This window comes from Phyllostomus hastatus, unplaced genomic scaffold, assembly GCF_019186645.2.
Source record: "Phyllostomus hastatus isolate PE091 unplaced genomic scaffold, TTU_PhHast_1.1 phas_contig_98, whole genome shotgun sequence".
Taxonomy (NCBI): Eukaryota; Metazoa; Chordata; class Mammalia; order Chiroptera; family Phyllostomidae; genus Phyllostomus; species Phyllostomus hastatus.
The window spans coordinates 3,374,811-3,391,325 of NW_025333999.1; the positions used below are offsets into that span (position 1 = coordinate 3,374,811).

At 44.4% G+C, this 16,515-nt stretch overlaps 1 protein-coding gene across 1 annotated transcript in view; it reads left to right on the forward strand.

Moving 5' to 3' along the window:
* The window catches only part of CACNA1A (calcium voltage-gated channel subunit alpha1 A), a 293,167-nt gene that overhangs the window by 116,829 nt on the left and 159,823 nt on the right, over positions 1–16,515 (forward strand). Inside the window, exons 4-5 of the mRNA XM_045852887.1 lie at positions 10,183–10,288; positions 12,232–12,371. Of these exons, the coding sequence (XP_045708843.1) occupies positions 10,183–10,288; positions 12,232–12,371 (246 nt within the window). The remainder of the gene's footprint in view (positions 1–10,182; positions 10,289–12,231; positions 12,372–16,515) is intronic.

Genomic DNA, 16,515 nt, shown 5'->3' on the forward strand with positions numbered 1-16,515 from the left:
CATGAATTGGTGGCTGGAAAGAGATTTGGGGTCAGGGGTGGAGCATCTAACAATGGGAGAATATTCATTTCTTTAAATTGGGTCATTCTCAGCACTGGACCAGTATATTCTGCTGTCTTCTCCCATCTAGGATGCTGGAGATCCCAAATGCCCACTTGAGGTTTAGGATCATGATTTTAACATCATCAGCACTGACCATTGATCTCATTCAGAAATGTTCCTCTATTCAGGCACCAGGAAGGCAACTAGTTGGGATCATCCAGTGATGGGCTTTTTCCAGGCGGGAAAGGGAGGCAAGGGAGTGATATGTAACCAGCCTATGTAAGGTTAATGAGGAAGGAAAGGATGTCAGGAGAGGGTGCTGAGAAATGGTGGTGTGAATGGGTGACAAGACTCAATAGGATGGATGTTGGTATGCACATAAGAGACTTAGTGAGTGGGAGAAGGAGAGTGATGATTAACGAGAACAATGCTGGAAACAGATGTTTTGGAGGTGGTTGGTGTCACTTCTGAGTGTGCATGGCTGGAGTGGCTTGGAGTTGGCATTGGTCATTGATGAGGAGGTATGGATGTCCTCCAATAATCAAGGAGGGAAGGGATCAGCAGGGACAATAGTTTCCTTGTATACCATGGAACTTGAAGGTCATAAGAAGTAATAAGTTTTACCAGAGTCTTACTCCCAGCTTTTATTTTCCTGGGGGCCTCAGCATTTTGGCTGTTGGGGCTGTCTGTGACTGTAGACTTCCCACTGAGCCCAATGGTACTGGGAGGGATCTTCGTGGACTTGTTCATTTTGGGTTGGGGTGCTTCTTGGCCTTACTGCCTTACCTGGGGCATTTTCCTTGCTTGCATCTAATGGGGGGGGCATTCTTCACTTTTTCTGGACTCTTAGGTACCTTTCTCACCACCTGGTTTGGGAGAATCCATCTTTGTCTCAGTTGCTTTCTTGGGGACTCTTCTCCTTGGCTTCACTGATTGTCTTCAAGATCAGCATGACAGCGCTGGCTGGTGTGGCTCAGTGGATTGAGTGCAAAGGGTCACCAGTTTGATTCCCAGTCAGGGCCCATTTCTGGGTTATGGACCAGGTCCCCAGTAGAGGGTACATGAGAGGCAGCCACACATTGATGTTTCTCTCCCTCCCTCTCTCTCTAAAAATAAATAAATAAAATCTTAAACAAATTAAAATTTAAAAAAGACCAGCATGGTAGACATCTCTTGGCTGGATTATCATTTTATTTTCAGGAACTAATTTGAAGCTACTAGTGGCTCCCTTGGCCTTGGATTTGATGGTTTTAAGAGAATTTCCAGGTTTGAATTTAAGCTGAGATAGATGGCAGTCATAGAGAAAGAATATGGAGAAGAAGTAGAGGATTTCACTGACCACTACACAGGGGTGACAGAGCAGTAAGACAGGAGAAGGATCTCCCGTCAGGAGAGTGAATGTATCGGGGAGCATGGTTGTAGATTGGGTCAAGGAGGCAGAGACTTCACACCACTCGGATAGCCCCAGGGAACCTTATTGTCCTGATAAAAAAGAGACACCCTATGAATTTAAAATCAACCAATATCTTCTGCTTACAACTTGTTTTGGTGGGGTTTTTCTCTTTTTCTTTTTTTATCAAAGGGACTTCATTTTGCTTGTGTTTGTGTGTGTGTTTTCCATGAGTCATGTTAATTCTTGCTTGTTTAAACTTTTTGATACAGAGCAATTTCTGTGTTTACAGTATGAATTTAATTTCAGAAGGAACATGTGTATACACACTGACCTCGCTTTTTAAAAACCGGAGGATGTAGCCCTGTGAATTTCCTGGGTTGATTTGGCAGTATCTGTGGGAATGCCAAGTGTGTACCCCTCTGACCCAGCAGCTCCTCCAGTTGGAATTTATCCTGCAGAAAAAAAATCTTCACAAGTGCACAAGGCGGCTTGGTCAAATTATTCATCACAGTTTTGCTTGTAATAGAGACAAACTGGAAGCATTTAGGGGAATATTAAATAAATGATGATGCATCCATTCATAAGAATACTGCACAGCCTTTTAAAAGAGGGCCATCCAATTAAAAAATAAAAGAGGGAGCTTCCATGTGCTGATATGTCCAGTGTGGTGAGAGGCCAAGCAAACTGAAGAATTATATATCTCTTTTTTTTAAAAGAGAAAAGGTAGTTTCGTATGTTTGTTTCCATTCATTCAGTAGTATTTATTGAACACCCACTCTATGTTGGACACTATTCTGGTTCATGGGGACACAGCTGAGAACAAATCAGGAAAATCCTTGCTCTAATGGGGCTGAGATTCCAGTGAGAAAGAACACTATCAATAACAGATAACTAAAATACCTAGTCTGTTTGGTGAGAGAAGCTGCTAGAAACAAACAAACAGGGATTTGAGATTTGAGATGTGGTGGCCAAGGAAGATAATGTTTCAGTACAGCCTGAAGGGGGTGAGGGGACGGGCCCTGCTTACACCCAGAAGACAGAGTAGCCAGTGCACAGAGGGTGTCGGGGAGACTGGAAGGCAAACACCAGGCTGTGGGTGGTGGTTACCTTTGGAAAGTGGGGTGTGGTAAGGATTTTCCACTTTTTAAATGATACTTTATCAATTTTAAAAATTAAAAGCAGAAGAATACAATAAAAACATATTCCTTTTATAAGTAAAATTACTTGTTATTCTTTAAAAAGGAGATCTTAAGGCTTGTCCGGGTGGTGCTTAGGGATGAAGGCCCATAAGAGTTAGCCAGAACAGTCAGTGAATAAAGATGGGAACTCTTGAGAATTAAGAGGAAATAAGAGAAGCAAAACTAACAGGGATTTTTTTTAATTGAGGTGAGATTCATATAATTTAACCATTGTAAAGTGGACAGTTCAGTGCCGCTTAGTACGTTCACAGTGTTATGCAACCATCTCCTCTTAGTTGCAAGACATTTCTGCCACCCCCAGAGGAAACCCTATCCTCATTAAGTGTTTCCTCCTGAACTCCCCTCTTTCTCCTGCATGCAACAAACTGCATTCTGTCTCCATGGACATGCCAAAAGATTGGAACAGCCCAAAAGTCCATCAGTGGGTGAGCTGATACACAAATGATAATCCATTCATACAGCAGACTATTACTCAGCCATGAAGAGGAATGAGGTATTGATACACAGTACAATAGGGATGAACCCCAAAGATACCATGTTGAGTGAGAGAAGCCAGATGCAAAAGGTCGCTTCTTGAATGACCCCATTTATATGAAATGTCTAATAGGGATTTTATGACATTTATTTTGAGCCTGATATTATTGGAGTGGACCACACATACATTTACTGCTTTCTCCTCTTGGAATCATTTCCCATTCAAGAGAAGGCCTCGTCAGCCATGGTGGGGGTGAAGAGGAGGTACTGAGACTTAATGTGTTAAAAAAGAAATAGGAAATTTAATACTAGTAGCAGCAGTTGTAATAAAAACAATAAAATAAGCATTGACTGCATGATCACAATGCAGTGAACCCCATCTTATGCTTTCCTAAGGTTACTCAGTTTTCCAGTCATCTCGGGAACTGGAGTGAACAATAACAAAACACTTCCATTGAGTAGGTACGATATGCTGAGCCCCATTCTAGGAGTGTTGAATTTGTCCCCTCATTCCTTTCTCACACGGCCCTGTGAAGTAAGTGCTACTTTTCACATTTTACATGTGAGGAAACTGAGGCTCAGAGAAGGTAACTCTTTTTGCCCAAGGTCAAAACCATGTCTGACCCCCGAGCCCTTTTAACTGCTCTGCTGTATGATTTCTCTGGCACACATTTCCAGTGTTCTGAGCAGAAGCATGATCTAGCTGCCCTGGGGTAGACTTCTCTTTTCAGAACCAAAGTGTTAAAAGTCCTTGGATAATATTAAAAACAAATGATACATCAAATCTGCTTGGTGTCAGGTTTTTAATTTTCCCTTCATTGGATTTTCTTGCTGACATAATGAATCTTTTTTTTTAATTCTTTGGCTTCTACTCTGTATGTGAAATGTAGATCTTTACAGTGTCTCAGAGAGTGTTAGTACTTGATGCTGGGTTTGCTTGCCCTGCCCCAGACTTGCCTAGGATCTGAATGTGAAATTAAACTTTCACCCTCGTCGCTGGCCGTGGTGCTGAACACGTCCCGCGCAGCACCAGAGTTGCCCTTGTTAGCACGTCGTCACCGCGGGAGTCTCATACTGACGGGCTGGTAGAGAGCTCTTTTCTGGGCTTGGTTTTTGGTTGTTACTGTGTATTGGAGAGTATGAAACACAAATCTGAAAACTTCAGGCCCCTTGGATTATTGGAAGTTGAAATATTTATTAATATGATCCCCTCGGAATGAGTATTATGAGGGTGTGGATTAGTATGTGGTGGTTGATTGTTACTAAATTGTGGCAGTTGGTTGGGATTCAGGTGAGGTCTAGTCCACTTGGTCTCATATATAAGATTATGGCCCCAGGTATATTCCAATTCCAATTTTTAAGTAAAAGCAAAACCATACACCTTTTAATAAGGGTAAGCTGCCAAGTAGTCTGGGAACCACCAGCTTAAAAACAGGGATCTTGGGGTGAGACCTAGCTCTTCCATTACATCCTGTATGACCTTGAGCAATTCATTATCCTCTCTGAGCCTTGATTGCCTTATCTGGAAAATGAGGCTTGCAACAGAACCCACCTTGTAAAACTGCTGCAAGGAATTAACTGAAACAATGAGTGTGGAGTGCTCAGCACCGTATCTGCACAACGAAGTGCTCAGTAAATGGCAGCTCTAATTAGGACTTTTGTGCCTGTTAATGGCCCCATAATAGTTCATGTTGCCAAGTTAAATTGTGGCTTTTGTTTGGCAGAGCAAGGGATATGTCCTACACCCATACATGTGGAGCCCTGTAACCCCCCTTTTTCTTGGTAATTGTGACAAGCATGGAACTCACATGAAAAGGTCTGTTTGGATTCTCCCCACAAGGTCAACTGCTTAGTTGACTCAGTGAAGTATGTTTCCTCATAAAACACCCACCAGGCAGCCCCTATAGTAGAGACAAGACCTTGATAAGTTAATAAACCTAATTTGATTTTCATACTAACAACAGGAGTTTGGGGATGAGATGGAGGTGGGGGCACTACAAAAAGGATGAATTACTTGGATATTCTGCAAGGTCTTGCTAAGGGGCTGGAACCATCAGCCATGCCCACTTTGAAGATTGATTTCTGGATCTCAAGAGCAATTCCTGTTAGCAGATGCATCCCTCCCTCCCTCCCCGGGAAGAATTGCTTGGTCGTTGCCAGTGTTGTACACAGCCCCTCTCCAGGGCCTCTGTGGGTCCTTATCAATTTAATCGAGGGGGGAGCTTTGTGCATCTGCACTTGCCTGCAGGGTTGTTTGCTACCCCGCCTTCCATGAGCCATTTCAGGAGCCAGCTTTTCCTCCCATCAGGGATGCTTCTCTCCTTTCATCTCCACCCCCCCTTCTTCCCCTTGGCCTCTTCTGCTGGCTGATTATTCTGGATCCCGCTGACACAGGTGCTTTTTCACCAACCAATCCGGAAGCAGGCTCAGCTCAGCTAGCAGAGGCATTGCTCACCGCAGCTGTGAGTTAGAACCCAGGCTTTCTAAATCAGGAGGATCGAGCACAATTTGGGTTGGGGTGAGAAAGCCTTACCTCCCCCTGCCTGGACTACCTTTGACTTCTGCCTGGGATGAGACATCTCTTCCCATGCCAAGAAGCCAGTACCCCATCTTTGTGTCTGTTCACTAGCCAATCATTGTTTATTTCAAGGAGCTGCTTGAGTCCTTAACATGCCCACAGAGACCTGGAATGAGATGGAGTGGGTGGGGTACAAAAAGCAGGACCTACCCACCCTGACTTTTTTGCACAAATGTTTATTGAGCAACTACTATACTATGTAACATATGCTCTCTTAAGTGCTAAGACCAAAGCTGAACAAAGTAGACAAAAATCCCTGCTTGCATAGAGTTTACAGTCTAGTGGGGGAGACAAAAGGTGAGAGATAAAGAAGAAAAATATGGCATATGTTTGACTGGGGACAAGACTAAGGGGAATACTGGAGCAGGGAAAGGGGATTGAAGGCCCCACTGAAGAACAACAGATGCAAAAGCCCTAGAGCAGGGACCACCTGGGGTGTGTTTGGGGACCCCGGGGGAGACCAGTGTGGTTGCTGCTGAGTAAACGGGAATGGAGAAGATGAGGGCAGGGAGGTGATGAGGGCCAGTCATGCAGGGCCCTGCTGGCTACCAGGAGGGCTTGAGTTTTCTGAGTGAAATGGGAGCCATGGGAAGGCAGTAACCACTTCCACATGTATTATGTCATAATTTTCCTTTTGCTTATTTGTCTCATTCTGACATTGCTCTTGTTTCATCAAGATCTTAGGTTTCTTATCAGCCCCCTTGCCTCAGTGGTGGCAGAAGATCAGGATGGCTGAATTCTTCTCCTAGGGTCATGACGTGGAAGAGAAAGCTTGGGGAGAGAGAGAAAAGCCCCCACTTCTTTTGGGATGACTCAAAGCCACAATTACCTGGGCTCCTCCTGCCCCTGAAATAGATCTAAGGCAGCACTTGCCAAACTTCAGTGTGCACACAGATCCCCTGGAGCTCTTGCTAAAATGAAGTTTCTGACTCAGCAGTTGGCCTGGGGTCTGAAACTCTGTGTTTCAGTGGGTGCTGCCTATGCTGCTGGTCCTTGGACCACAAGGGTCAGAGGTTGATTTTGCAGGTTCCCTTTTGGGGCATGTCTGTAGACATTGGCAGGGTCTGTGGGTGTGTGGAGGCAGAGGTGGATGACATTTGATAGCCAGTGTGGCCATGTCTAGCAAGAACTAAAAAAACAGAAATAGGGGAGAAAGGGCAGCCTCGTTGCATTTGCCAGTGTGCTGACTAAGCCTTCATCACCATACCCAGTGAGCTCTGGGTCTGAAATCCAGGCGACACTGTGCATCTGAAACCCTAATAACTCAGCCCATAAAAGTGCTACTTGCTGTCAGCTTTCTGGGATGCTTCCTGGAACCTCAGCTCAAATCTGATGCAAAGGAAGTCACATCCCAGCTGTTTGGGGGCAGGAGGCCAGGGGGCCGGAGGATTGAGAAGGCAGCTTAATGCAGAAGCAAGCAGGGAGCTAGTTGGCAGGGAGGGGAAGCGAAATCATCAGATTCAAATCATGATTTCAGAAGCCTCAGCAAGGGGAGGCCAGGGAAGGGCTTGGCGTTGCTTCTCTGTGTACAAATATTGTCTCTTATTTTCCGGGCTGCAGGGTGAGGCAGAATGGAGTATTTGTGCAACAGAGCCCAGCTTTGTTCTCTGTGCTCCTAATGACTGTCAGCTCGGAGGCAGGAAGCCAATCAGAGAGGATCGTCGGCAAGGCTGGCTTTTGTTGGCTCCCCAAATTGCCCTGAGTCTCAGATTTGCTTTTTAGAGTGTGCATGAGTGCAACTCAGCTGCTTTCAGCTGCAGGCAAGGGCTGGAGCTGGTGACAAAGAAGGTCTGGTTTTCCTGACTTCGGTAGACGTTTACTCCCAGGTTTCCTGTATCAGACTCTGTTTTCCCACCTGGAAAGTGGGCAGATGCCTCTACTCCTCCAGTCTGTAAATTCCATTGGTTTTGTGGAGCTTCCAAAATGCCAAACCTAACTCTAGGGCCAAAGGGGAGACTGAAGCCAATTACATTTCCAAGGGAGAAAGCTGGAAGGAGGGCAGCGGTTTAACATGGCCAAGTTCATGACACGCTCTTTGATGCTTCTGCACCACTGTAGTTTTCAGTATTCTCAGAAGATACTTGGCAGTGTCTGGAGATCACTTTTGGTTGTCACAAGTTTGGGTTGTCATAACTGGAGGGGAGGGGGTGCTACTGGCATCTAGTGGGTGAAAGCCAGGGATGCTGCTCAGCACCCTGCAGTGCACTGGACAGTCTCCACCTCAGAGCACGATCCTGCCCCAGATGTCAGCCATGTGGACGTTGGGAAACTGCTCCAGAGAAAGCAACTCTTTGTGCTTTCTCCTTCTAGCATCCATTTCTTCACACCTAACCTCTTCTCAGAGTTTGCCGGCTCCATTTATGGAGGCTATTGGATGGGAGTGGTGCTTCTGCTGGTCTGACAGGGGGACAGGGGACATTCTCATTCACCAACTGATCAGCGGATCAAGCCCTAATATGAACTGAGCAGGACAGACCCTCTCCAAGTGGGAGTCCAGTGGGACTCTTGGTGCGTTCCTAGGAGGCAGGGCGAAGTTCGCCTGGAGGGAGATGGAATGCTGCATCTGCCACTTGCCGCAGGACTGCTCCTTCCCTCCCTCAGGTCTTCCAGGGCAGCTCCTCAGAGGCCTGCCCGACCATCATATATTTTTACTGAGGTGAAATTCACATAACAATATTAGCTATTTTAAAGTGACTAATTCAGTGACATTTAGTACATTCACCATGTTGTGCCGCTGTCCCCTTTATCTAGTTACAAAACAGTAAGCAGTCACTCCTCAATCCCTCCCCCAGCCCCTGGCAGTCTGCTTTCTGATTCTGTGGATGTGCCCATTCTGGACGTTTTCTATCAGTGGAATTTATACTGTCTGTGGTCTTTTGTGTCTGGCTTCTTCCACTCAGCATAACATTTTTGAGGTTCATCCACATTGTAGCATGTGTCAGTGCTTCATTTTTGTGGCTAATGCTCCATTTTATGACTATACGGCATCTTGTTTAACAATTCATTAATTGACGGACATTTGGGTTGTTTCTACCTTTTGGTGATTATGAACAGTGCACTGCTGTGAACATGGATGTACAAATATTTGCCTGAGTGTCTGTCTCCCATTTCTTTTGTTCATATACCTAGGGGTGGAATTAATGGATCATATGGTAGTTTGATGTTCACCTTTTGAGAGACCACCAAACTATTTTCCACAGTGGCTACACCATTTTGCATCACCACAAGCAATGTTCAACAGTTCCAGTTTCTCACATCTTTGTCACTGTTTTCTGATTCTTGCCATCCTAGTGGGTATGAAGAGGTATCTCCTTGCGGCTTTGATTTGCATTTCCCTGATGGCTCATGATGCTGAGCACTTTTTCATATGCCTGTTGACTGTTTGAACATCTACTTGGAGAAATGTCTATTCAAGGCCTCTGCTCATTTCTTTCAATTGGTTGTTTGTCTCTCTGTTAATGAGTTGTAAGTGTTCTCTACATATTCCAGACACTAGACTCTTGTCACACATGTGATTCACAAGTATTTTCCCCCATTCTGTTGTTTACCTTTTCACTTTCTTGACAATGCTCTTTGATGCACACAAGTTTCAATTTTGACAAAGTCCAATTTATCAATCTTTTTCTTTTATTGCTCATGCTTTTGGTGTCATATCTGACCGCCACATTTCATTTTTTAATTTTATTAATTTCAATTTTTTTATTGTTGACTTTCTTACAAATGTCCCCTATCCTCCCCCCTTTGCACCCTTCCATCCAGCCCCTGCTCCCCCCCAGTCCTTCACCACGCTGTTGTCTGTGTCCATGGGCTGTGCATGTGTGCATATATGTTCTTAGACTAATCTCTTCCTTCCCCCCCAGACTGATCTCAGAGGGGAAAGGGGGGGACCTGAAGGAGATTAGCCTGACCATTGTATTTTAAATTGCAACCGATGACTTTCTTTCCTCCTTTTTCTTTCCATAGCACTCAGTGTCTGCTAACAGACTCTGTAAACATGGTTGTCTCACTTACTTGCTTCTCTTCCCTGAGGGCAGAGGTTTTTGTCTGATTTACTCTCTGCTGTGTTCCCAGCACCCAGAATAGGGCCTGGCACACAATAGGTGCTGATTTCATATTTGTCCAATAAAAGCTGGAGGTGAGATGGAGGAAGAATATCCACATTTTTCTTACAGAGTCATCTGCTGGGTTTTTAGGGAGTGAAATTTCTCTGTATGAGATTATAATGGTAGATAAATGACATCATACATTTGCTCAAACTCATGGACTGCTCAACACCAAGAGTGAGCCCTAATGTGAACTACAGACTTTGAGTTACTATGATGTGTCAGTGTAGGTTCATCAGCTATAACAAATGTTCCCTCTAGTGAGGGATGTGGAGAGTGGGACAGGTTGTGCAGGTGAGGGGACAGGGGCATGCAGGAAATCTCTGTACCCTCTGCTTAATTTTGCTGTGAACCCAAACAAGCTGGAAAGATTTCTCCTTAATTCCACCATACTCCCTTTGAATACATGATTTTAGCCACCATCATAGCAAACTGCATCGTCCTCGCCCTGGAGCAACACCTACCTGACGATGACAAGACCCCCATGTCTGAGCGGCTGGTGAGTGATGTCTTCCTTTTGGGTTAAACCAATGTGGCGGTGGGAGCAGAGAGCAGCGCTTGGTCTTTGAGCCAAAAGCTGGATCGTGGGCCCCTTGCCCAAGGAAGCCTCAATTTCGTGAACCCTGATAATCTAGGGAGAGAGATGCCCTCACTGCCCATTCCCCACCTTGCCCCCCACCAGACCTGGCATCAGCCAGGAGGGGATGGGTGAGAGTGGTCACTGTCCACGAAAATGTCACATTCAAATCAAAATCCTTGTGAAAAAGTTGAACCATACACCAAAATACAAAGAACAGTACAATGATCCCCACCTCACAATGAACCCATCATCCAGATTCAACAATTGTCAAGATTTTGCCTCATTCGTATTTTCTGTCCTTTTTCATTTCCATGGTTTGTCTTTCTTGGCCAGATTTTAAAAGCAATTCCCAGATAACACATCAATGTGTGGCCATATACCTAAGTTTGCATTGCTAAAAATATGGGCATTTTCTGAGATCACCACAGTTTCACCTTCACACCCAAAACAATTAGCAGTGGTTTTTTGAGATTGTCTAAGACCCAGTCAGTAATCACATTCCTGTGGTTGCCTCAGAAGTGGCTTCTTAGAGTTGATTTGTTTGAACCAAGATCCAGATGTGGTCTAGATTTTGTTATATTACTTAAGACTTTTAATCTAATCTAGAGCAATACATTCTCTCCTGTCACTGACTTATTGCAGAAACCAGTCCAGATGCCCTAAGGAGTGTCCCACATTCTGATATCTGCCTGGTGGTTTACTTGTGATGCCATTTAGCTTGTTTCTCCATCCCCTGTGTTTCCTTATACATGGATGTCAGCTCTGGAGGACAGTTGAAGCCCTCATTAAAATTTTCTCATTTGGTGAAACTGCAGAGCTGAAAACTAGCATTAAGATCCTTCTTGATCCCCCTCAGTGGCCTCCCAGCTCCTTGGGTCCCTTCCTGGCTCTCTGAAAATACAATGGAGAAGACTTCTACCCTTCCTTTCACTTTGTTAGAACCAGTTGTAATAGCTCCAGGGTAAATAGGGGGTTGTAAGAATCCACTAGTGAAAAGAGTGCATTGAAACAACAGTCAGCAAATAGTAGTGTCGTGACAAGCTCATATACAACAAATGAAGGGAGGATGCAAATTATTGAAGCTTGAGAAACATTGTCATAACAGATAGGAAAAGGTCTGCATAGGGGCTCTGACAGAGTGGAGCTTATAGCTTAACTTCAGCTCCTATAGACTGTCAGCTGGGAGCCAGAACTGGCAGAAGGTGCCACAAGAGGCTGGGGGTGGAGGCCCTGGCCATTGGCCAGCCAGCACAGAAGTATTACCCCAATATTTTAGCAACCTGAACACCTCTGCTGGTGCATACCAGCTGAGAAACATCACAAGGGTCAGATCTGGGGGTGAGGTTGGTACACAGGGTCCCATTCCAAAGGCCTTGAGCGATGTGTACAACAAGGAAACAGACTAGACCAGCGCTTTCTGGTAGAACTTCTGCTGTGATGGAAACATCCTCCATCTGCACTCTCTAATATGGAAGCCACTGGAAAGGTAGCTAATGTGACTGTGGAACTGGATCTTCCATTTTATTTCACTCAAATTCATTTAAAGTTGTTCAGATGTAAGCAGCTGCATGTGACCAGTGGCTGCTGTCTTGGACAGTGCAGGCCCAAACAGTTTTACTTGGCCAAGTGGTGCGTGACGTTGACCAAAAGGAAAGAAGGAGGGTGTCTTCCCCTAGTGTCTTTTTCTCTCACAAAAACCTCAGGCAAGAGAACTCCAGGAAGGATGCGGTGCGGGGCAGTGAGCACTGGAGGGCTGCAAGGTGTGAGGGGAGGTGGGTACAGATCTCCAGGTGGGCCAATTCCCAGATCTTGCCACCCTCTGCCCAGCCAATAACCCTGACCTTACCCTCTCTCCCTTCCAGGATGACACAGAACCGTACTTCATTGGAATTTTTTGTTTCGAGGCTGGCATTAAAATCATCGCCCTTGGGTTTGCCTTCCACAAAGGCTCTTACTTGAGGAATGGTTGGAACGTGATGGACTTTGTGGTGGTGCTAACAGGGTAAGCATATCATGCTATATTACTCGCAATTATCTTGAATTACAAGGACTTTGGAAATGTAACATTTGGCATGGTCCAGGCTGGGCTCAGGGAGACTGAGCTCCCATGTTCTTCTGCCTTCTTTCTCCCCACCTCCAAATCTTAGTTGCATGTTACAGCGGATGCTTTCTGTTACAATTAGAATAATAGCTTATTAGAGTCAACTGCTTCCAAAGTGCTTTATGTGCATCCTCTCATTTAATCCTCACAACAACCCAATGAATTAGGAAATATTAATATTCCCATGTGACCACTGGGGAATTGGAAACACAGAGAGGAACTTGCCTGAGATCACCCAGCTATTAAGGGATGGACCTGGGATTTGAAGCTGAGATTATGTGATCCCAAAAATCATGTTTTTAACTATTGTGTATGCATGGTCTTTCTGCCTTGCTTGGGGATGTCTCGCCCCTACTTTAAATTGGTTAATGTTTGTTGGTGACTTTTGGGTACAAGAGATTGTAGTAGAACTATGGAGAAAACCAGTCTAGATTAGGTGCAGTCACTGCCTTCAATGAGTATACAGTGAACCATAGTTGTATACAGTGGTGTACAGATCTGTATACAATAAACCATATTTGAAATGTGGATGTGTATACACTTTCCATCAACGACCCTGTATAAGGTAATGTTAGCTACTGTAACAAAAAATTCAAAAGTTGGTTGTGACTTGAACACAACAGAAGTTTATTTCTCCCTAATTTTAAGTCCCAAACAGCTGTTCCTCATTGGCTAGCTTCTCTCCTCTGAACAGTGATTGAGAGTCCGAGGCCCTTGCTCATTATTAACCCTCAGCTTCCAAGAACTTGGTGCTTGTGTGTATGGAAGGGCATACTTGGGAGGTTTATGAGCCTGGCCAGGACCTGGCACATATTCCAGTCATATGTCTTTGGCTAGAAGTCAACCACATGCCCACACGTCACTGCAAGGAACACTGGGAAATATGTGACTGTGCATAGAAGGAAAGGGAAATGGATTTGGTGAATAACCAGCCAGTCTTGGTCACAGACCCAGAGCCCTTTATCAGATCCCAGTATGGATATTACCATTTTGTGTTGATTTCTGCTTCCTTTGCCCACCCACTCATCTCCCTTGAGCTAAGTCTGGCTTTTCTCTTCCAAGACCTTTCTTTGTTAGGAGGCCTTCCTTATGGTTCTCCTCTATGGGGTCACAGTCCTCTGTGGGTTCATATTTCTCTTGCTGCTCTAGGTCCTGTTTCTCTTGGCAGATGTCATGGCTCTCAGCACGCATCCTGTGTTGGCCAGGCTCTCACTATTCAGGTTTTGAGTACCTATGTTGTTCAGAGCCATGCTGCTTCTCACAATAGAAGCTGTGCCATATGGGTTTGTTTCAGTAGGGCAATCAATCCCTATGGGGTTGTGGGGACTCTGGGGTAGCTGTAGCAGGTGGGTGTTCCCTGAGGGACCTCTGTTGGCTGTGCTGATAGTCCTGTGGCTTGGGACCTTGACAGGTTCCATAGACATGCCATGGCACTTTTCCCTTGGCTTACTAGGAAACTCATCTGTAAAAACTGACTGACTTTGTTGTTGTTGTGATTGTTGTGGTTTAAAAAATATATAATATAGTCAGACATTCGAAAAGAAGTAGAGGATAATATAATGAATGCCTGTGTATGCAAATATTCATTCAGTGAATATTTGGTGTATACCTACTATGTGTCAGGCTCTGAGACACAGCAGTGAACAAAACAAACCAAAGCCTCTCCTCTTGTGGAATGAATATTCCTAGTGATAAAGAAAGACAGAATAAATGAATGAAATATCTGATGTGCAGATGGTGGTGAGGGCTACAGAGAAATAATAAATCAGCAAAAATTGGGATGTATTATGGGTAGAACGACTAGAAGCCAGGGAAGATTTCATTGGGATGGTGATATTTGCATGAAAACCTGAAGGAAGTTAATGAATGAGTCATGATGATAGCTGAAGGAGGAGAGTACCAGGCAGAGGGAACAGCAGATGCAAAGGCCCTGAGGCTGGACTGTGTAGGATGAACAGTGGCGGCCAGGGTGGCTGGAGCAGAGTGATGGAGGGAGAGAGTAGAGGAGGTGAGGGCAAGGAGGTAATGGAGCAAGCTACCATCAAAATGAGCCTTTCTGGTACAGTGTAAGTCCCTGTGATCCTTTTTTGGGCCCCATCCCTTTCGCTTTTCCATCCAGAGGCACTTTCCTGAATTTTGTTTATCATTTCCATTTATGCATTTATGGTTATATTATGTAAATATATAAGAAATCTATACATATGGTACTGTTTTTGCATACTCTAGGTTTCTCTCCAAGTGTTTTCTTCTATAACCTGCCTCTGGCACTCAACATGAGATTAATCTGATTGACAAGACTAGGTCTCATTCACCCATTTTCACTACCACATGGTATTCTGCAGAACGAATAGTCTACCAAGTATTCATCCACTGGGGTTGTTTCCAGCTTTGGGCTGTTTGGAACTAAGCTGTTTCCTTGTTCTTATGAGTGGATTTCTCTAGGGCGTATACCCAGGAGTGGAACTGCTGAGTTGTGTACCATACGCATCTCCAGCTTCACTGGATATTGCCAAATTGTTCTGCAAAGTGGTTGTGCCAGTTTATGCTCTCTGGGGACTGGCTTTTGCTGGCAGGGACTGGCTCGACCTTGCTGGCAGGGAGGAACCTTAAAGGCCCCTGTTTTTTCTTAATAACATGGTTTTTGAAATACCTAGGGAAGCTCGTCTGCCATTGAGCATATAGTAAGTCTCACTAAGTGATCAGTACATTGAGAGGTGGCCATTCGATGGGTCAGTTTGCCAGTTGGATGTCCGTATCTGCTCCTTGATTAGGAGAAGGTGGCCTTTTTTCTCTAGCTTTATGCATCTGATGAGCCTCTAGAGGAGAAATTCTTCATCTGGGGCAGATAGATCCCAAGGATGGAAGCCCATAGTTGTATCTATGAGTCCTTTAAAACTGCATGCAAATTGTGTGTGTATATAGTTTCCTGGCCTTTAGTTTTCATTAGACTCTCTAGGGGTCCTGGTCCTAAAACCACAAGGAATCACCGTTGTAGGTTTCTAATCCTTTCTTATCCTCTTCTTTCCTTCTTTCTTTGTCCTGCATTCTTTTCTCTTGCTTTTCTTGATCTTATTTCTCCAGTAATCAGCTACCCTTCTACCCTTCCTTACTGTCCGGTGGTTCAATCTCCTTCAAAATCAGGCATATAGGTCAAATTTCATTATTTCAAATTCCAAGGGGCTGGTTAGTCTCCTGTTGGGTTCCAAGGTAGGAGCGAGGAGAGGAGGCTAAAATCTCTGCAAACCTAGCCTTCTGCTCAGGGTCAGTGCTGGGAAAATGCAATAAACTCCTAACTCCGTGTTGCAAGGGGAGGGGACTCAAGTGTATTAATTTAACATTGAGACAAAGATGATTTTAATGAGCACTTTCCGATTAACTCATTGTCTTCTCATGTTTGTAAGCAAATCACAGCATTAAAACACTATTCATTTTTTTCATGAATTACCAAGGTTTTTGCCTTATTCTTGCGTAAAGTTTGGTGGGAAAGATCTTATGCTTGGATTTTTTGTTTGTTTGTTTCTTCTGTGTAACTCAAGGCCTCAGAGAAGTTCTAACTTCATAATTTTTTTTCTAACTTCATAATTTAATCAAACCCCTTTAACCTGTATTTCCATTGTACTTGAAGGACTGAATTGAACTGAAAATATGTAAGAAGCATATTTCAGAAAGTTGGCTATATTTCTGAGATAACAGAAGTTTTACTGTAATGCTCAAATATATATAAACATCAAAGGGGTGAAATAATACAGTTGTGCAAGAAAAGAGACTGAACATTGCCCAGGTGGGAATGAAGACAATTGCTTTCGTATTCACGGGCTTAGCAGCATACCTACTCTGTAAAATAAATGGTTGCTAAGCTGGAAAGTGGTAACCCTTGTGATTACCAGAGTGTCCTGGGAAATTCACCAAGCTGTTTAAGGAGGTAGAGACTGTTGCATTGATACAGACTGTCAAGCATTCCGATGGTTATGAAAGATACCCTGACATCAGCTAAGGCAGGAAACACAAGAGCTCTGGGTCCTTGTCAACTCTGACATTTTGTGAT